Source organism: Onychostruthus taczanowskii, unplaced genomic scaffold (genome assembly GCF_017590055.1).
Source record: "Onychostruthus taczanowskii isolate IOZ18803 unplaced genomic scaffold, ASM1759005v1 scaffold133, whole genome shotgun sequence".
NCBI lineage: Eukaryota > Metazoa > Chordata > Aves > Passeriformes > Passeridae > Onychostruthus > Onychostruthus taczanowskii.
The window spans coordinates 550,812-573,147 of NW_024498496.1; the positions used below are offsets into that span (position 1 = coordinate 550,812).

The 22,336-nt window shown below is 37.2% G+C and overlaps 1 protein-coding gene across 6 annotated transcripts in view; it reads left to right on the top strand.

The window, feature by feature from the left end:
* The window catches only part of UHRF2 (ubiquitin like with PHD and ring finger domains 2), an 82,379-nt gene that overhangs the window by 27,840 nt on the left and 32,203 nt on the right, over nucleotides 1-22,336 (top strand). For all 6 annotated transcript variants that reach the window (XM_041396949.1, XM_041396950.1, XM_041396951.1 and 3 more), the window contains 2 exons: nucleotides 1,701-1,919; nucleotides 21,004-21,113. In XM_041396949.1, coding sequence (XP_041252883.1) covers nucleotides 1,701-1,919; nucleotides 21,004-21,113 — 329 coding nt within the window. The remainder of the gene's footprint in view (nucleotides 1-1,700; nucleotides 1,920-21,003; nucleotides 21,114-22,336) is intronic.

Here is a 22,336-nt window from a genome sequence, read left to right on the forward strand (position 1 = left end):
GAACTGATTAGTAGGTCAAACATAGCTGTCGTAAGATTTCAGTAGCCTGTTGTACAGTGCTGTGATTTAGGCATTCAATAAAGTAGGCATGATCTCTATAGCTTTTTTTTTTTTTTTTGCTTTGTCTTATTACCTGTAGGTGAATCAGTCATAGTTTTTGTTGATATAACAGCTAAAATACTAATAATTGATATAGTAGAACAATACGGTAGTTCTTTAGGTGAAAGTTGCATGGCATAAGGGCATAACTTCAAATGTTAGCTCTTTAGTATGCACTGAATTTGGAAACAACATGGGCAAAAAATCCTTGGGCAATGTGGAGAGTTACATTGTGTGAAACTATTGTTTTGATAATGACTTGATCACAAGCACCTGTCTTTGTATGATGTAACTTCTGTTGTGCAGAATTTTATAATTATGATCTAAAAATGTTGGTGCAAAAACCAGCTTTGTATTTAACTTTTTCAGTAGTTAGAGGTATGTTCTTTTACTTAGCCATTAGTTTATCTGAAGGTACACCCACTCTTAAACTGTTGCGGTTCATGCTTCTTTAAACAAAACTATCAGTAAATCTCCCCATGTTCCCCCAGCCCCCCACATCAGTAGTAACAAACTGGTGTGTTAGATTTAGTAGAAGGCATAAAACAAAGCAAGATGAACTTGTTTAAAATGTGTCCAGTGTCCTTGGTGGGCTTTCAGTCAACTGTTCAGGAGCAGACATCCTGATTTCAGGCTATAGTCTGTCAGTCTCATGCTCTTAATGACATTTGTTTTAGTACTACTTACTATTTCCTGTAGTAAGTTGCAATGTGCAATTTTCCCAAGACCTTGAAATATTCTTGTTCACTCTAGGGGGAGGCATGTTGTAAAGTGGTAGAGCCATATTTTTATTAGTAAGGGTAGGATTTTGCCATTAATGTTTAACAATGTGGTTTGATAAAGGTATATTAATTTAACTGTGAGTGCTCTTGTTAAAGTGCCAGTAATTGCATGATGAAAATCATCCTCAGCATTGTTTGTTAAAAAGGGATAATTTTAATAGCAGCTGTTTATTTGCAATAGACTAATTTAATTTTCCGTGTTAAATTTGTTCTGTGAACTCATGCAATACTAGCTAATTGGTGGGAGATTATCTGCCTACACACAGTATGAAAAAAGAGCTTCACTGTAGCGTCTTTTAACTTTTTGTTACAGGATAGCTTTTTTTTTTTTTTTTTTTTTTTTTTTTTTTTTTTGCAATTAATATTTTGATCCTGTCTATATTCTGCTATTTTTCCAGCACATGTACAAATAAAGTCTCTAGTATCAAGTAATAGTTGCCTTATTCAGAGGAATATAAGAAAACTGTAGTGTTGAAATGAAAAGCATCTCAAATTTGAAAAGGTTTCCTTCCTGCACTGGGATTTTAGTTAAGAGTGCTGTCAATAACACTGAATTATTATATGAGAAGTGCATATAGATTTACTGAATTTTTTTTAAAAAACTCATGGAGTCTATTTTTCCCATCTGAGATGAGACAAATTCTTAGTCTATATTTAGAGAAAAGCTATATTTTAAAAAGGATATTAGGTCAGGTCTTATGGTTTTTGTGTGCCCAAAGAACATTTAAAAACTTTTACTTCTGAAAAAAAGTTGTCTGTGACTTTTTTTTACTGTTGTAGTGGTCATAATCATTGGTGTTGTTGGTTTTGCTTTTCAAGGTACCCAGAAAATGGCATAATAGAAATGGACACAGTTAATCTTCGACCCCGAGCAAGAACCATTCTGAAGTGGAGTGAGCTAAAAGTGGGTGATGTGGTGATGGTTAACTACAATGTTGAGACACCAGAAGAAAGAGGATTTTGGTTTGATGCAGAAATTACCTCTTTGAGAGAAATCTCAAGGACTAACAAAGAGGTTCATGCTAAAATTCTGCTGGGGTAAGATTTGCTTGATGAACTCAGAAAATCTGTACATATCATATGAAGTGTATTTGGTTTAGTTTTTTTATCTTCTAGTCACCACTAGATTAATTTTTATGTTGTACTTTGATTCCACGGCTGTGGGAATTACAAAATTACAGTGCATGGTTTTTACAATCTGCAGACTTAACTGTAAGTCAGAATTTTTATTTTTCAGGAGATTGCCAGAGGCAACCATAGGATTTTTTGTGTATTATGTGTGATTCAGATTGATCAGAGCATGTTCCAGTAATTTTTTAGATAATTGGGAACTCCTAGGTCTCACTGAGTATGAGTCATCTCTGACAGTTTGAATAAGTCTGTGAGCTGGCTAAATAAATTTTTAAAGAATAAAATATTTATGTAGTATTATGACCTCTGGTAAGTAAAGTGTGGACTTGTGACTAAGATTACCTGAATATCTTTGCTTTGTTTTACTATTTCATTTTAAAACTTCCGTACAGTTCTTTAGGGATAGTGTTTTCTGGAGATATCCTTAAGATATTGCTGTCAGTAACTTGTATTGTTGCCTTCTTAGGGATGAACAGATGACCAGTGGTTGATTTAATGTTGGCATGTCCCACATTTACTTATGTGTGTTATCATTCTTCTGGGCATGTATTCTTGAAAATGAATTGGACTACTAGCATTCCTTGTAATTTTCTTTACAAGGAGAATGTTGTATCAGTAGGAAGACTTAGTGTGGGACATGGTTACTTGGGAGAGACACGCTCTGTGAATCTGGTCTAATTCAGTATTTTGTTAAAAGTGCAATCTTATCTAGTACTGGGAAATAGCAAAGACATTGCCTCAGTAAAGCATGCAAGTAAATGAAAGTCTGTTTTGGGGGTGGGTTTTAATTTTAGCATTATAGTAGTTTCCTAGACACCATCAGTGCATTATAGTAATCTTTTATTAAGTAGAGCGGGCACAATGGACTTGTTTTGTAGGCAAAGCAAGAAATCCCCAAACTTGAAATACAAAGCTAGAAAAAAATGAGAAGATGTTTTGAATTATTAACTTGAAAGAGAGAAGAGATTAGGAAATGGAGGACAGTATCAATGGAGAGATGCAGATTTTCATTGTAGTGCATTTAATGCTAGTGGCATTTGGTGAGTCAGGGATGGGTTTCATGGCCTTCTACAAATAGAACTGTCCAGAGTAGAGTTTACATGAAATTCAAATGTCTGTTGATAATGTTCTTTGAAACTGTTGCCTGCATGGATTCTTTCAGAGTTTTCCCCATCTGTTAAAAATAGGATAATCAAGTTTTTAAAAATAGGATAATCAAGTTTTTAAAAATAGGATAATCAAGTTTTTAAAAATAGGATAATCAAGTTTTTGTCTTGGTTTGAAAAGACAGGTGTCTGCTAAGGAAGGCAGGAACCTGCCTGAAATGCAAAATGTAAACACCCTCCTCTGAATTATTATAATTTTGAAATTAAAAGGCTCTCAGGCAAAGATATGGGAATACAGTTCTTTACTGGAAAAACTAAAAATTCACATGTAATAGTACAAAAAACCCCCAAACTACTGGCAGAGTCAACATATGATCTGACACCCTGTTGGTCAGGGTGTTGGTAGCAGTCCCACTAAATGGTGGCTGCAGTCCTCCTGCAGTGACAGGTGTGGTTCTGTTGGAGCAGTGATCCTGTGGAAGGGTGCAGTTTTCCTCTGAAGGTCCAGTGGTGGTGTAGATGGGCCTGGTCTTCCTCTGGGAATCCAGTGGAGAAGACAGCTATGTCTCTGGGAATCCAGTGGGAAAGGCTGCCTGTGGTGTTCCAAATGTCAGATCATATCCAGGTAGGAATGCTTGGCTCCTCCCCTGGGGCAGAGCATCTCACAATGGGATGGTGTAATTTTATCAGTCATGCCGTGGCACTCAATGGCACATTAACAGAAGATAACTCCCTGAGGGAGGATTGGTTGTGGAAGAGATAAAGAAAACTGCCCAATTAACAGAAGATAACTGCCCCACCTTTAACAGATAGAAATAGAATACCCCTATTTCCAACCTAAGACAGTTTTATATTGGCAAAAGGAAGCACCTTGTGGCTAATAAAAAATTCTGGTTGGAACTCTATAGGATAGTCTTTTCTATATCTAAATAAACTGATAGTTGTGCTTCAAACTAGAAGATGATAAATTCAAATACTGTCAGTACTGTGGCTGGTACAATAGGGTTCCCCCTGATACTTACTATCTTCTGAAAGGATATGGGAGGAAAACAACACAGTGGACAAATACCTATTATAAGGTGATGAATTTAAGTCAATTTTTCAGATGGAATCATATTTCAGAAAATTTTCTTCCTAATTAAGAACTCTAGTTTCCTATATATGTTAATAGATTGTATATGCAGTAATCAACTTGTTGCAGAAAGTAAAGTTAACCGAGCCCTGACATTCCTTAAATTTATCAAAGAATAATTCTGGATCACCTGTACTACCCAACTCATTCCTCTCAATTAGTAGTAAAAGAAGAAGACAAGTCTCCTTGTATTCATAAATTTGTGTAAGGAGCATGCAAATGTAATTGCTTTGAATTTCAGGCAAGTTGATTTGCAAGTTAAAAAACAACCTCAGTATTTCATTGTTAATTAATATATAAATAATATAAAATATATTTAGTTTAGAATGATAATGCAGTAGTTATTTTAATCTATAATAATATAATTAATATATTTATAGTCTATAATATTCTTATGTGATTATGAGTTCTTAACATTATGTTAGCATTAACTATTTGTCTCAAATAAAGGTGACATTTATTTTGAATTTTTTATGATTATCCATTAATGATTAATTGATTATATGCTAATGACTAGTTTTTCATGTACTACATAAAAATCACCTTAGCAGGTGGTAAAGAGAGGCAGGGGTCTTAGCGTTGCATCACATCTATTAATGACTTGGACTTTTTTCCTTTGTGGTATTATATCAAAGAGACTTTTTATAAAAAAAAAATTTTATGCCATATTTGAAAGTTTGATTTATTGATCTTGTGTTTTTGACAAAGATTTCCTGAAGCTGATGGCACAATCACAGGAAATAACAAGAATATACTGTTTGTGGTCATGCTTTGAAGCTAGTGGAACATATGATGAATACTTTCTTTTCGTGCACCTTTTGACATGTGTATTGTTCGGTGTTACTGTTACTCATATCTTAGTCATAACCAAAAGGAAAATTTCTATATAGTCTGTCATCATTTGGAAAATATATATGAAATAGTGAATTTTACCAAATAGAGGATGAGACTGAATAGGGGAGGCAAACATCATTATGCAGAATAATTGACCACTTATTATTAATTTTCATTTCTATAGTATTCACATTGCAGCTGAAATTTGTAATTGTAGGATGTCTAAAACATATAGAACAGTATTTTCTGTGTCTCAGATGCAAATACTAGGGAAATAGCAGTGCTTTGGCCATGGAATAGAACTTAAGGTTTCTCATGACTGTGTATGCATGCTTGCAGTTCAGGATCTCTGAATGTGAGTTTCTTACTTTGAAGTATCTGTGGTCCTCTGAATTTATTTTAACTAGCAAGGTGCTCCATCTCTGGGTTTAGATATCCTCTGTTTTTCCCTTAGGGGAGAGTGTTTTATTTCCTAATGACAACAATTGTTTGTAGTCCACAATAATATGACATGTTGTCTTTGAGACTAACTTTTCACAATTTACCTTGGAGCCAGCAGATATATTTAAATTCAACATACCAACTCAAACCAAAGTAGATGCTCTGCATTTACTCCTTCCTAGAATTGAAGATAGAGACCAAATTAGGTCTTAATTTTCCTCAGTAAACCCTTGAAAGTCTGAGTTTAGCAAGGACTCTGTCAATATCAAGACTCTTTTTTTTTTTTTTTGCTTAAGCCTTAGGAGGTGTGTAAGAATGTTGATATAAATTATACACAGTGAACATAATTTTCTTCTTTGGATGAGTGAATGTTTAATGAATTTCATGTCTTCGCATATATAGCTGTAAAGGAATGTAATAGAATGGTCCTAAATTTTCATGTTCATATTTATCATCTTTTGTTCTGCAGGTTTTTGTATGAGCATTCCTGCTCCCAAAAAGGAATTTTTTTGCAGATTACTTTCTCTTAATTTGTAATATTTTTATTTTATTTTTCTTGTAACATGCCAGATCTGCTGTTTGTCTTCCTCTTTTTATTTTCATAGTGTGCATTCATATTTATCATCTTACTGCTCCTTTTATTCCTATCTAGCATGTTTTATTCTCAGAATGCAATATGATATTTTAAAATTATTTTTATGCTACCTGTACAGATTTTACTTCTAACTTTTCCCTTTACTTCCTTTGGACAAGATTTTCCATTTATATTTAATGTCTGATTTTTTAAAAATCATACATTTATTTGTTTACACAGCTTTGCAAAGGTACTGAAATGAAACACTTTACAGAATAGTGAGGTTTTCTGTAATAGTGAAACAAGCTGTGGATGGGGTTTTTTTGTTTATAATTTCAAGAATTCTTGTGCCTCTGTCAATTTCTATCTAGTCAGATAGAAAGTTATTGATAGTTGTATCTTGTTTTGGCACTTTGGTAAATAACAGTACCATACTTCCCATCACTCTCAGTAAATATTGTGGTAATCATCATGTCAGAGTTGTTATGATTTGGTAGATGCCCAGTAGTACAGTTCTCATAGTGCTTTTTCTTTAGGTCTGGAATTTTCATTAATGTGGTTTATACCTTACTAATGTTTGCATAATTTTCTACTTAAAGTAACATCCTGGTTTATTTATTTTATAAATGTCTTTGACTGTTGCTGGTTGATCTGGGAGGACATTGTTTTGATGCTGTGGGAAATAATAACAGTATTTACTTGGACCCATTTTCCCAGATAACTTTCATGCTGTATCTGCAAGTATCCTAGTAGTAAGAATTTTAATTGCTGAAGACCTTACCTACAGCTTTTTTGCACAGATGTAAAAGTGGCATATTTCTTCTAGGCAACAAAACTAGTAAAAAGGTGAATTTAGATCTCTCACTTTCCTCTTCTCCTTGTGACCTCAGTAGAGCTGGTCACCTCCTTTGAAGAAGAGAACTCCCCTTGAATCAACAAGACTATTTCAAATCAAGGTAGATTTCGAGTGGCCAAGAAGCCTGCTGGGATCTTTGATGATGAATGAGGTGATGCCTAGAACTTTTTAAGCATTTCTTTGTACTGTTTTTCCTAATCTCTGTCACTACAGATTGCTCTTTTGGAGATACACAGCCTTGGGGAATAATCTCACAACTTGTAACAGGAATGACTCTTGACAACCAGAATGTTTTGCATACTACTTAATTACTTTGTTGGACAAAAGAAATCATGTTAGCTGAAGTGGTGCGTGAATGTAATTCTCTGCTTGAACTTAGAAGTGAAGTTTACTGTACGTTAAACTGTTCACTTTTAAGTTCCAGACTAGGTTTTTAACCTTTATTCAATTGTGGTTTCAGTTTTGAGGAAAAGTCAAGAATTAAAAAAGTCAATGGACGCAAGGACAGAATATTATTAAAGAGACTTCTGAGTAGTGTGAAGTGCCTTTTTTTAATGATTCCAGGTGTACAGGACAAATATCCTGGGAGATATTGGGACATCCTGCGTTCTAGAGAAATGTTATTCAGGATGTATTGTCTGTCAAATATGAAACAGAAGAATAGTATCTCACAGAGAATAACTCATGAAGAGAGCATGAGCAGAGTGAATCTGTAACTATTCAGTGTACTACTTGTCCTCTTTGCAAGATCTTTATGAGATACAGTGCCTTGATTCAGCAACTATGGCATTAAACCCTTGGTGTTGATACAGGCTGGGGATGAACTCATGGACCTCAGCCCTGCCAAAAAGGACTTGGAGTGCTGGTGAATGAAAGGCTGGACAGGACCAGTCATGGGCACTCACACCCCAGAAAGCCACACGTGTCCTGGGCTGCATCCAAAGCAGCGTGGGCAGCAGGGCCAGAGAGGGGATTCTGCCCCTCTGCTCTGCTCTGCTGAGACACCACCTGCAGTGCTGCATCCAGGTTCTTGGCAGGGGATAGAAAGGACATGGACCAATTGAAGCAAGTCCAGAGGAGGCCACCAAGATGGTTGAGGGGAATGGAACACCTCTTCTATTAGGAAAGGCTGGGAGAAGTGGAATTGTTCCACCTGGAGACCACCACCTCAGGGTGACATAATTACAATCTTCCAGTACCTGAAGGGAGCCTTCAAAAAAGCCAGAGAGACTTTTTACGAGAGCATGTAGTGGCAGAATAAGGGGCAATGGCTTCAAATTGAAAGATTTGTTTTAGAGTAGATATTGGGAAGAAATTTTCTAGTATGAGGGTGGTGAGGCATAGGAACAAGTTGCTCAGGGAAGATGTGGATGCCCCATCCCTGTTAGTGTTCAAGGCCAGGTTGGGTGGAGCTCTGAGCAGCCTGGCCTAGTAGAAAGTGTCCCTGGCCAGGGATTGGAACTAGATGATTTTTAGGGTCCCTTTCAACTCAACAATTCTATGATTCTATGAAAGAGGACATTGTGAGAAGTATTTGGCTGACTTATTATTGATATCCTTTTCTTGTTTCTTTCTCCTTTCCCTTTGGACAGAAGTTTCTATTTTACCAACAGTCACTGAATAGTTGTGATGGACATGTTCTACACAGATCGTAGCTATTCCTTCATACTCTTTTATCTGCATGCTTCGTTGTTCTATGTTAAAGAGGACAAATCTTCAGGAGATTCTTCTGAATAGAAAGGATTTGAAGGATTACTGTTTTAAGATCTGCTTGTCTCTTATTATTTTCTGATAAGGAACAAATATTTTATCCACACATTTCCCTTTTCTTAAAAAGAGAACATAAAAAGTAACTGATTTGTCCTTTGTGTAATTTCCCTGCATATTGCCTGATCTTAAGTAGCAGTATGGGGAAACTGATTGTTTCAGGTTGGTTTTCCAAAATGGAGGGAAAGTAGACTAGATGCTTGTAATTTGTGTTAAGTCTTTTGGACTGTGAATATACTGTTCTTTGAAATTCCTGAATTTTAGTGGCAAACCAAGTGTGCCTTACAGAGAGAGCCAAAGTGTAAGTGACCAAATTATTTAAGATCTTTTTAGTCCTGCTGGTGAAAAGGGTAAGACTTGGAGGGCAAATCATCCCAAGGAAAACATGCACAGCTTATGTCAACAGACATTTGACTTTTAGTAATACCACCTTGACTTTTGTCCCTGACAATTGGAGAAAGGCAAATCCTGTATCCGTTTTAAAAGAGGGCCAGTCAGCCTTATTTCAGTTTTTGGGGAAAAGGGGACAGTTTTTGTGAAGTGCTGGTGAAATGGTGATGATGAGGAATAGCCAGGGTGAATTTTTTTTCTAAGAGCAAATTGTGCTTTACAAGGTCATCTGCCTTCTGTGATAAAATTATTTTCTCTGTGGCCACGTGTCTTGGTTTGAAAGACAGAAGTCAGCTGGAGAAGTCAGGAGCCTCCCTTGGAATGGAAAATGTAAACCCCTTCACTCCAAATTATTATCATTTTGAAATTAAGGCTCTCTCAGGCAAAGATATGAGAATAGGGATAACAGTTCTTTACTAGTATGTGTGATAAAGCAAACAAACAAGAGCTCCGGCACGAACACCAGCCAGATCCTGAACCCGCTCCCAGCCCTCTCTGGGCCGCAGGAGCCTTCCCCGTTGGTGCAGTTCCGGTCGCAGCCAGCAGGGGCGCTGCTGGCTCCCGGCAGGCAGGGCAGGTGCGGTGACCCCCGTGGCTGCAGGCGGCGCTGTGGCGCGAGCCCAGGGAGCGCGCGGTAATGGCCCAGACGGGAAGGGGTGGCGGAGAGGCTTCGCTTCACAAACCCTGGGCACGATCCCTGTGCCCCAGCAGGACTCTCAGAAGCAGCAAGCATGACTGGTAGGATATTTCAGCAGGCAGAGAGTGCGGGGCTACAGTGCAGCGAAAGCTCGGAGCAGTGCTGAAGAAGGGGCAGGGCAGCAGCGGCCCGGCTCCCAGCAGATCAGAGAAGGGCGAGCTCAGGATCCCGGGCACCTGAGCAGATGGTGATAAGTCCCTCTTTTAGTGAGGCAGGTGATATTAAGGTCTCCATTCAGTGGTTGCTCTCATGAGCGGAGGCTCACCCCGCTACAGAAGAAGCAGCTGTGGGCTGGTCTCCGGCAGTAGCAGTGAATTCCCTTCCCTAAGCGGCAGCTCCAACTGTCCTCATGTGACGGTCCTCATCCGAAGCTGAGAGAGGGAGAAAGCAGCTGCCACAGCCCCATCTTTTGTCAGCCCAATTCTCAGGTATCTCTGCCCCTCAGAGAAAAACTCCCAGATTAGAGAAGTGCAACCAGATGCCCTCCTCCCCGAGCTTGGCCACTTCTTTTGTTTTTCTTAAGTACCCAGTTGTTAGTGTTTCCTAGCAACTCACAGGGAAAAAATTCCCCAGGTAAAATGGACCAGAAAGAAACCTAACCCCCAACACCAAAGACAGAGCAAAAGTTGTAATTTAATTCAATGTGCAAGTGTCCCATTATCCTGTCCCAATCTGGTGATTCCTGTAGTAAACTGGAGGATGGACAGCCAGGTGGGTTTAGAAAAAGAAAACATTGAATGAGTGGACTCAGAGGATAGTGGTTAGGAAGTTGCATGCTACCTGGGAAGTGATGCCAGGCAAGGAACTGCAGGGATGTGTCCTGAGAACCTGTACTGTTCAGTATCTTCTGGCAATACAGTGGACTCTTGCCAAGTTTACAGACACAGTAAATTGATGATAATTCAGTCAATTAGTACTGCCAAGCAGAGTGACCTGAACAAGCAGAGGAGGAATGAGTGGCAGAAGACTCAAGAAAGTCAAGATGCATAAATTCAGTGTTTTCTTCCACCTGGGAAGGCACAACCCCTTGAAGCAGTACTCACTGGGAAGCCGCTCTGATGAGAGGGATCTGTGGGCCTTGGTAGAAAGCAAGGTGAATATGAGCCAGCAGTGTGTAATGAAGATTAACAGTATTTGGGCCATGTAAAAAGAATAAGTAGAAGACTGGGGAAGAGCATTTACTGTCCTTTACTAAGCACTAATTAAACTGCATCAAGAATACTCCACCTACTATTCCACTCAGCTCTAAAAACACGCCTTCTCATCTAAATGGACACAGGAGAGATATATAAAATGCAGTGAATTTCAGCAGAGGGGCAGTAAATTGATTCTTTGAATTGCATTTAAAAGCTTAAAATTTCAATTAATTATGTGTTGAAACATTAATTGCTTTAACAACAGAAAAACGCATAAGTAAAAAGTGTTAAAATTTCAAATGTTTTGGGTGTCCTAAACATAACTGTAAAATTATATTTTGAAGGTGAAGAATGGGTTGACTTGGATCTTGAGGGGTTTTTTTTGTTTTGTTTTCCAGAACATAAGCTATATCTTCAGTATTTGTAAGTGTCCTTTCTCTAATAAACATGCAGACTTGGAACCACAGAGTCTTTTGACTTGCTTTTTAGGAGGGTGAAATTTAGAAGTATTCTGAAGTTTAATTTCTTCCTACTGGGTCCAAACAGAAGAGGAAGAACAGAAGAAAACAAATTTAAGTGCAAAAAGGCAAGTGGTGGGTGGGGAGTAGTGGTGAGCACAATATTTGGCAAAGCATTATGAAAATAAGAAGGGAGTGGTGTTGAAACATATGTATACATTTAAGAGAAACTTCAAGGATGGAAAGGAGCTCTTGATGTTTTTCAAGCAGCACCAGCCAGAGTAGTTTGTCTAGGACTAAGCGTAGTTGGGGTTTTAATAATGTTACAGGTGGTTACTCAACAAGCTTTCTGAACAAAATTCTGTAAAAAGAAAATTCAGTCTTGCCACACAAAATGTATTTTTCATGTATTTATATCTCTTACCTCTTGTCTTGACAGAGGACTAGTTAGAGGAGTCTGGCTCCCTGTTTATACACATAGGTGAGAGCCATCCTCACATAACCCTTCTCTTCTCTAGACTAAACACTTCTGTATCAAGGATGTTCTGTATCAAGCCTATTAATATTTTTTGTATCCCTTTTCTGGAACCACTCTTGTAAACCCATGTCTGTGTTCTCTGGAGAGCCTACACCTGGCCTAACTAATGCTGAGTCATGATTGGCATTTGTTTTCCCTCTGCCTGCTGGCAATGCTGCTCTTAATGTAGTCCAAGAAGCTGTGGACCTTCTTTGCTTGCATGGGCACATAACTGGTTTATGGTCAGCTTGTTTTTTTATGTTCCTCAAGGTCTGTCTCTACCAAGCTGCGCTCCAGTCAGGTGTTAATATAAATAACTCAGCAGTTACTGGTATTCCCTTTGTGCAGGACTTGGATTTTTCTTTGTTGAACATGATGAAATTCCTTTCTGTCCAACTCTAAATGGTGGCAGAGGCAACTAATATTCCCTTTCCCACGGACTGAGTTGAAGCTGATCAGTCTGTCATCAATCTTCCTTCTTGAAGACAGGTGTGATATTTGCTCTCTTTTATTTAACAGGAAGGTGTAATAACTTTTCAGTAACAGGACTAAGAGTACACACATCCGAACATCAGGCAGCTCCTTCAGAGCTCATAAGTATGACCTCTTAGAGCCAATGGACTTCTATATTGATGGAGTCTCTGAGGTCAAGATGACCCCAAGGTGTTAGAAAGTCTATTTTTCCCAGCCCTGCAACTGAAGAAGGAGTCAAAATTCCTCAGCTCTGGTTTTCAAGGTTGTTTATTTTTCCTTGTCTGTAACATTGGTTTTCTGACCTGCGGAGATCTATCCAGCAGGTTGGTCCGTGGCACACTGCTCGTCCTTGGGGCAGTGTTAACATTTTATACTAAAAACTATGTGTACTTTATCTACAATAACTTTCCAACACCTATCACCTATGTTAGACAGTCTGTCTCTACTCTAAAGCAATCCAAAAGTGCCACCATCACAGCAGAAGATGGAGGACAAGAAGAAGGAGGTGAAAGGACAGGACACACCTAAATTCCTCCATCTTGCCTCTTGAACCCCCATTCTAAAACCCCAAAAAAATTTTTTTTTCTCCCTGTGACAAATTAACTATCATTCTACTCAAACTCTTGTGGCTTGTACATCTTCATACAAAGCTAGTAATTTTTTCCATGGGTTAAAATCAAAAGCACAGGTGTCTTTGACTCTGTGCCAAGGTCTCTGAGCCCCCTGACAGGGTCTGGAGTCCTCCAGGGCAGTCAGAGGAATGTCCTGGGTTCTGACACTATATGTCCTGTGTAAATGCGCCATAACCTAATTTTCCACTGAGGCTAAGCCTTACTTCAGCCATTCCTTCTACTCTTGGGGGGCCTCAGATTCCTAAACACTGGTGTTAGCAGTAAATGCTTGAGACAAAGAAAGTGCTGAGTACCTTTGTTTTTCTGTGTTTTTTGTTACCAGGGGCCCTGCTATATTTAGCAGTAGCCCCACATTTTCTCTAGCTTTCCTTTCCTGTCATAGAATTTTAGTCCCCAGATTCAAATCAGTAACAGTAACCTTGGCTTTCCCAACCCTTCGCCTACACAAGAAGACACCTCTTCCTGCCCCAGATCAGCCATTCCAGCTTCCACCTCTTACACATTTCCTTTTTATATCTAAGCTCTTTATTAATTTCTTCTGGCTTCCTGTTACCTTTGATGTCCTGCACATGGTGATAGACTATTTCTGAGTTTGGAATGATGCTTACATATCAACTAGCTTTACTGGGTCCATCTCTACAGGCTATCTTGTAGGATTTTTCCAAGTAGATCTCTTCAGAGATTACATTCCACTGTCCTGATAACCAGGGTTGTCTTGTAATTTATCCTTCCTCCAAGGATTCTGAACTCCATCATCTCATCATCATTGCAGACAAACTTTAATGTCCCATGATAAGTTCTTCATAGTTTGTGTGTATCAGTCTAGCAGTTTGCTTCTCCATGATCAGGATGTTGTTACCACTGCACTCCAGAAATTCCCTATATTGTTTGCATTCTGCTTTGTTGACTTTCCAGCAGATGCCATGGTGCTTCAAGTTCCCTGTGAGCACAGGGCCTGTAAACATGAAACTTTTTCCAGTTGTCTGAAGGAGTCTTCATACAGCAGGCACTCTATAGCAGACACCCATTACGGCATCAGTAATGTTCTGTCTGCTAACCTTGACCTGTAAGCTCTTGAGGAAGCTCTTGACTGGTTCCTTATCTGCCCTCATATAAGGGACAGCTGCTCTTAGTCTTCCTAGCCTCTTCTTTCTGAAGAGCCCTTACTGATTGGTACACAGTATTCCAGTCATTTGAGCTACCCCACCATGTCTCCATGATCCCAGTGTTGTCATGGAGCTGCATTAATTACACAGACCTGTGTAATCCCCTTTGTTTATTGCCCATGCATTAGTGTATAGGTGTTTCAGGGAGGCACACAAAAGTGTGCTTTTCTCACTTGTTTGTTGAGGAGTCTCTCCAACAATTAAAACCACAAATATATGGGCATTTGGATTTATCAACATAAAAATTAATAATGACAGGATTATCAGAGATTCCAGATATACACAGAAGACCTGGAAAGGCTGTATTACCATTATGTAATGGCTATTGGACACTTAAATGGAGGATTTGATGTAATGCACTAATGAAATTGGAAATCATGGTGGAAGCATTTGCTGTAATTTTTCTAAAGAGAGTTGGGCCATATAAGGAGTGAAGACATTCCGAAACAAGCAGCTGCCCTCTAAATGCCAAATTAGTCTTTTTCTCTAGGATTTTCTGACTTTCAGGGATTCTTATTGAATTAGATTCATCATGTTCTGAACAGGAGAATCCCTGGATTCCAAGCTTTTTCATTACAGTAATGCTGTCATATACGTTCAAGCCATGATAATAAATACATTACAAACTTTCTAGGCTTGAAATGTGGGTTTATCCTTCTTTGCAAGCAGTTCTTGCTTTTGGTTTGATATGACCATTTTTTTGAAACATCTTTGTGATCCTTTGATTCTGTGCTATTGTATTGGGGGTTTTTTGCCTTTTTTTTTTTTTTTTTTCTTTTTTGTGATTGGTTGGTTTTGTTTGATTTTGGTTGGTTGGTTAGTTTTAAAGCACCTTACATTTTGGGGGTTTGTTGTTGATTTATTCACTTGGGTTTTGGAGGTATTTGGGGAGTTCATGTTTTTGGTGTTTGTGATTTGTTGGTTAGTTCGTTTTTGCTTTGTATATTGTTTGTTTGTTTTCCAGAATGCTTAATGTGTTTCTGTGCTTTCAGGACTCTTTCTTTTCTATTCTTTATTTTTTGGAAGGTCTTCTCATCCTGACAGTATCTCTGTGAGTTTGTTATGAAGGGAAGTGCTTCTTCTTATGTCTTTGTTGTTGAGTTGAGGTTCTCACTCAGTCTGGCAGGGTTCACAGATTGGTCTCCTGTAACTTTATCTTAGCTCATGTTGAATGTGTGTTGCATCTACTCACTGAATTGCAATATAATTTAAAATCTGGATAGGAGTGTTTAACCTCTTATAGTAACAATCACCTGTTTATATCTTTGCTTCTTTCTAGCATGAAGGAACTTGTTGACTAGCTCAGACCCTTGGAATGATGTCTTGAACAGACCCTTAGCATTGTTTCTGTGCACTGCAGTTCAGTCTGCAAACACACAAAGTTGACTGAGCTTAGACTATGCCCTGTGATGCCAAGCACAACTCTTGTATCTTTGTTTTTCACATATGAAGCCTTTGTGTATTACCTTTAAAGGTCATTGACCTGCTTTTTTATCTGGTTCTTCATGGACATTCGGGTGTTAACATCTGTGTGTTTGAATTTGGATTTGGAAGCTGTAGATGCCTTCTGAGTATTTGTGATAGTGCCAGTCACAGACTTAGTCCTGACTACAGGAAGGGAGCAGCTGCGGTGGTGGCAGTGGATTCCTCTTCCCATCAGGGGTATTCCTGCACCACCATGGACAGGGCCGGATGTGGGGCAGGATCAGGACCCTCTACAGGCTCCACTCCTTGTTCTGGTCCGTGTCATGGGGCAGGGATTTGCACAGAGTTGTGAGCCTCTGACATTGTTGCTGGCTGTTCTCTCAGGCCAGTTGTTTCCCCAGGTACTCTTAATGCCCACCTGCCTACAGCTCCCTGGCTACGGAGAAGAGTCTCTGTGTCCAAGTCTCTGCTTTCAGAGTCTGGCATCATGAGCTATAACACATGGCTTTGTAAATGCATCAAGCACTTCACCTTCTGCTGACATTAAAAAAGTAATATCCTGCCTGACTTGTATGTAGGTCCACAGTATGAATTTGTAGGTTTGGGAGTATGTGTGTTTTGTTTCCAAAGGCATTAAAGATTCATATTAGAATATGGTCCTCAACATAGCCTAGAAAATGTTAATTTTTTTTTTGTGGTTGTTTAAATACTTGTGTTATGGAAAGAGAGTAATAAAACCTTTGCTTAGTGTGGAAGTTGCCACATGTCTTTATAATACTTGTGTAATAAATGAAAAGTTGAATTAAAAGCGGAGCTAATACTGTCCTGTTTTGTAACTGCGCATTTTTATTTTAATGATTAAACAAATGTGTGTGGAATATTCTGAAAAAAATCTTGTAAATGCTCTCTGCGTTTTTGCTTATGTGCAATAAAAAACCAAATTTTACCTAGAACCGCTATGTAATTCAGTACAACCTAGCAGAATTTGGTGAGATTATCAATGTAATATGCTGTCTAAACGTGGGAAGATCTTAAAGTCACCTTTGAAACAAACCTGTTTAAAACAAAATCTCCAGTCAACTGCTTCTAAGGAGATGATATTAAAAGTTCTAATAAGCATTTTGAATGGTAATATTGAAAGGTTGTGTGTTTTTCAAGAAGTTGTTTAACTATGACTTGTTGATGCAGAACAGAAAGAGTTGCTGTCTGAAAACTTTACAAAAGCAGAATAAAGGCTGATTGATGTAAGGCATGTGTACAGAGTGTTGCATATGAAAAGATAGATACAGAAAGTGGTAGTAAATCTGGTTTTGTTTTGATTTGTATATTGTTTGTTAAGAGAATTTGTGTATTTGGAGAGCACAGCCAACATTATATTCTGTTAGGTTTTATTCTGATCGTGGCTGTTTCTCTACTGACCTGGACAGTACCTTTTGACATTAGCCATAGAGGCTGACTGTGAATTAGTTGTTTGTGGTGAGCATGGCACTGTGAGTAAGGTTTTGCTCTTAGGGGGCTTAAATATAAATCATCATTAGACTCTTTTCATTATTATTCTTAGTGTGAATATGAAGTCTGTGTGTATTTTTCTAGAAGTTTTTCCCCCATTTTTATTCAGCACTGTATTTTGATTTTAGTGTGTATTAAAATACTATACTTTTGATTTCTGTGTGGTAAAGTGATAAACCAAGACATTTCCAGACAACTGTCACTGAACTTCTCAGATTGTAAGAAGTGATAAAGTTCTCTAAGCGTGGTAACTGTCCAGCAGCTTTTATTTTCTGTGAAGCTGACCTTTGAAACATCCAGGATAATGTCCACTTGTCACATGTCTAGTGAGCTGTGATTTTGAATGTCTAAAGTGTTTTGCTGCCTGAAGTTAAAAAAAAAAAAGGAAATGTGCATGGGGAAAGTACAGATAAAAGAAGGTTCAGGTGAAGGTTTCTGTTTGGCTTTAGCTAACCTATCTCAAAGGAAGGCTTGCATTAGAAATTCTGTTGTGTTGAAGGATCTGGCTTTGTTTTGGGATTTAATTCTTTCTGATTTAGAGTTCTTGCTTGAAATACAAACATCCTGTTTACTATTCATATTGCATAATCTCATTTTTGGTATGTTAGGGTGAAGAAATTAAGAAAGGTTATACATTTGACAGCATAATATAGCCACAATTTTGTTAGATAACCATAATTTTAAAATCACATGATCGTTATTAAAGCACTGAATGTGTACTGTGGAAGAGGAATTACTCTTTAACGAGCAAATAGCTGAGCAGATTTTTTAGCTTTGGTAAGGCTTAAGCATTTAATATTAGCGGTCATTTTCACAAAGTTACTTATCTTCCTCTGTAGTTCCAGATATGCAGCCATGACATTTGTTGGAACATACCAGCTTTGTAATGTTATTTGATAGTATTTGCTTACTTCTTATGCAACTCTTAACAGAAAATAAAATGTTTTCTCTGGTTCAAATACTGAATAGACTTTAGGAAAAACTTAGCCTGAAAGTTGCTTTCTGAGTGCTCTTATCTCAAAGGAAAAATATAGGGCAAAAAGAGAAGGAATGTCTACCATGATCTAATGTATGTGATAGAGAAAATATGACTTCTATCTGTTTAATAAGTGCTGCCTAGATATAGGGAATATTGCTAGTCAGTAGGATTGCAGAGATATAAGAGATAAACATGCCATGCAGCTGTATTAATTTTTTTTATTATTATTTCAAGAGATCTTTGTTTTGCAGTAGTAATTAGAGGAGTTTTTCATTTAGCTACCTAAACTAAAAAAGTTGCACTTCAACATTTTGAGGTGGAAATAATATTTTTTGTGATGATACTTTGTAATAAAGTTGATAAAAATCTGTGCTTCTGCGTACTTCGGAAAAACTTTGCTGTTGCTGTTTGGAACACTTATATCATTGAACCAACTTATAAATCTTTTCATGGTATATTTTAAGGAATTTGTAGTTATAAGTAATTTTATAGTTCAAATTGATACCAGTGGAATTTATTCCTAGTTAATATTCTACTGAACTCAAGTTTAGCTTGTTTCCCAAAGATACAAATAGCAAGTGTCTAAATTGCTGGGTAAAGCTCTGTGGTGTTTTACCACCATCCTTCTTGACCATAGACTGTAAGCAGAGAATACAGATAATAAAAAGCTATTTTTTTTAACAGCTGCTTTTTAGTTTTCTGGGGAAAATGCAGGGGTGGGGGGAAAGGTAAATTAAACAACTCTAAACCATAACACTGGAGAGGAAAGGCAAAAATCAGTGTAAAATTGCTTAAATTTGTCTGAAATTTACTAGAATTTAAGAATATCAGTCATTAAGTATAAAATTTCACTTCAACTATGTGAAAAAAGTCATAGCTCTGTATTTTTGTTTTAAATTAGATTCACAACTTTGAGTTCTGTTAGAAGTAAGTCCTAGAGGAGTAACACTGGATAGGCAGTCAAGCAGTGTTATAAGTAAGAAAGGTTCTGATATAGATTTATGGCATTAAAGAATGTCAACAGGTGTGTTTTGTTTTGTTTTTAACTTTAAATAATCTAGGAAAAACAAGACATATAGGACAGTTAATGAAAGACTCTCTAAAGTCCACAAAATAACCTAGGAAATATTGGTGTTTTTAAGAGTTTGTTGATTCAGTTTTCCTGCCAAAGATTATGTTTACATCTTGTAATTTCTATATTTGAATGTATTGTGCCTTTGTGATTGTGAAGTATTGTGGATAATTCATAATGTTTTTGCATGCTAAACCTGAGGTGTTACTCACAATGTCCAGAACTGGTTTAAAGTATGATCCCCTTAGGGTGCAAATGTAGTTAATTCTAAATACATTATTTTCCTGGTCAGGAAATCAAACAGTTCTTTTCCTAATGGATGTATTTGCATTGATGCAACATTTGCATATTCTGTTCAAATAGCCTAAATATTTGAAAATTGCTAGCATTTACTGTTTACGCATGTGGCCAACAGTGGGGAATGTTTTTCCTCCAAAAACTGCAGGGAAAGAAAAAGGTCAAAATAAATACAGGTGCCTAAGTAAACAGCTGTTAGTACACTTAAAGGCAATTAGAGTCAATCAAGACACTGACGGAGTCCTCTCAACCCCAGTTCCATGGAGACCTAAATACTGCAATGTTCAGGACCATGAAAAAAGATTTGTCTCCTGTGGTTTTTCCCTGGCTTAGTTTTTTTCTGCCTTAGTTAGGTCACCATGTGTCAGAGTTCACAACTGGTAGTCAGCACAAAGGAAGTCTTGAGAACAGGCCGAGAGGTAAGGCAGAGAACCACAGATTCCAGATTGAAGCCTGATGTTTCTGGAGATGTTCTGTTGTTGTCATTATCTTTATTGAATATGAATCTAATGTCTTGTTTCCCTAGCTGTCTATAGTCTAATTTCATTTTGAAGATTAGATCTTTTTACAGGGATCTGCCACCTGGCAGATCAAACGTGTTTTCAAGTCACCTCTGTGATAGGTTCTTACAGATATGCATCAGTATTTTATTATACTGAAAATTCCTGCTTACTTCTATATAAGGTAGTAAATTGAATGTGGTTAGAGAACAGGCAGTTGAAGAGAGCACAGTATCATCCTAAGGAGGAAGGAAAAGGGAGTGCTTTACAACTGTTGGTGTTATTGTGGCCATTTCTTCCTAGATATGTTTCCATTTGAATTACAATCTGTGTAGATACTTATTTTAATAAGAGCAGGTAGAAACCTTTACATTTAGTATTTTCGACTTCTTTTCTAGAAGTCTTGTGGCGTTGTTTTAGAGTATTGGATTATTTGTTACTACTAATCGTTGAGAATTTGCACTGGAACCTGACATAGCAGGACTATTTGTAATTCAGTACAGTATTTTATGTGGCTTTCCAAAGTTGAAAAACAGTTAAAAGTCGTAGAAGGGCTTTGGACATTTTCTGCTGTTATTCTTGCTCTATAGGTTCCAACTATTTTTCTGTCTTACAGGTCACATTTCTGGTTTGTTTGTGGTACTATGCTTATATAATCATGTTTTAGATGCTGTATTCCAGAAGATATGGTTTTGTCTGGTCTGCTGTGTTTGGCCAACTAAAACATTTTGAGGTTTTAGAAGGGAATTAAACCATATTGGATAACTGTCAATAAAGACATACTGAAGTTCCAGACAATCTGAGGATAATGGAGTAGTCTTTTCTTTATGCAAGCCCTAAATATGTGTTTTATTTTTTTCTTAGAAGTTACCATGCTAGACTAATTTTTGTATGTGAATTGAAATAAAGTATCCTATCAGTGATAAAAAAAGGCTACTTATCTTTATCTTATTGTTTAGGATTCAAAAGTACAGAATCTAGGTCTGAGGAACTAAGTTTAATGTACTTTTTATTCTTTTTGTTTTTCAGAGGTCCAGAAGACACAATAAATGATTGTAAAATCCTTTTTATAGAGGAAATGTACAAGATTGAAAAGCCAGGAGCCTATCCATTGACATTTGGGGATGGAGATTTCAAAAGTATGCGCTTTTTAAATTATTTGAATATAAGTACAAATTGAGTAATGTTTCTTTTAAAAATATCAGCATGCAGAGGTAGTAGTAATAATTGATTTGTGTTCAAGAAAGTAATTGCATTGAAAAATTGTTAGATTCCTGTTCTGATAAGTATAGTTACCGTAAGATGGCTGTATTACTTTACATATTCAGAAACTAGTAACAGCTTAGTGCTATCAGTCATAAATAGTGAAAAAGGAAAACAGCTTATAATGCTCTAAATGAACAGTGCAGAATAAATTTGCAGTCTCATTTAAGTTCCAAGAGGTGTGTTCAGGCCACCAAAACTGCTGTTGCAATTGACTTGTAATTTAAGCTTTTAAATTATTAAATGCCAAAAAAATAAGTAGTTGGTAGTAATACACCTTAACTCTTCATTCTGTCAGGGGAAAAAAATACAAGGAACTCTGCACTAAAGCTGCTTGTACCATTAAAAAAAAAAAGGGATAATTCCTGTTTGGATTAGTTGACTCTGCATGACCTTCTAAAAAAGTTACTATGCCAGACCTCCTTAACCTCCTCACAACCACAATAAGGAGTTAGTGGCCATTTATCTAAAAAGTAGTGTGACATGTTATACTAAGTTTGAAAATATATTAAAGCTACAAGTGCTAGGTGTTTGTGATAGCAACACTGAAGACTGAACTCCAGGTCTACAAGTAGGTATTAGATATAATTATATATTACATTCCTGACTCCATGCAATTTTTCAGAACCTTTGTAGGTGGCTCTCAGTGCACAACAATGAGTCTGATTAATGTTTATTGTTGTCTAAAAAAAAAAAAAATCACTGTTTTTCAGAGGAGCAAATACCATTCCTTGTGGTGTTTTTAGAAGTAAAAATGTCAATTTCTCAACTCATTATTCATTTTCATTATTTGAGAATTACTTACGTTAGATTACTAAAAAAAGAAAATTATCCACTCTGTTTTATTTTTTCTTGGTCACATTAAAAGATCTTTGCAATATCTTAAAACATGTTTTGATTTAAAAACATTGCAGTGTGAGAAAATTGAAAATCTACAAATACTGGTTTGTGCTTACATACTATTTATTTTTCAAGTATGCAACATTTTAAATGGCATAAAAAATTATTGCAGTTCACTTAGTTCTTCCCTGCAGCTACTGTATTATGAATTAACTTTTAAAATTATGTGTCAAGGAAATGAGTGATTACTGTATTGCTG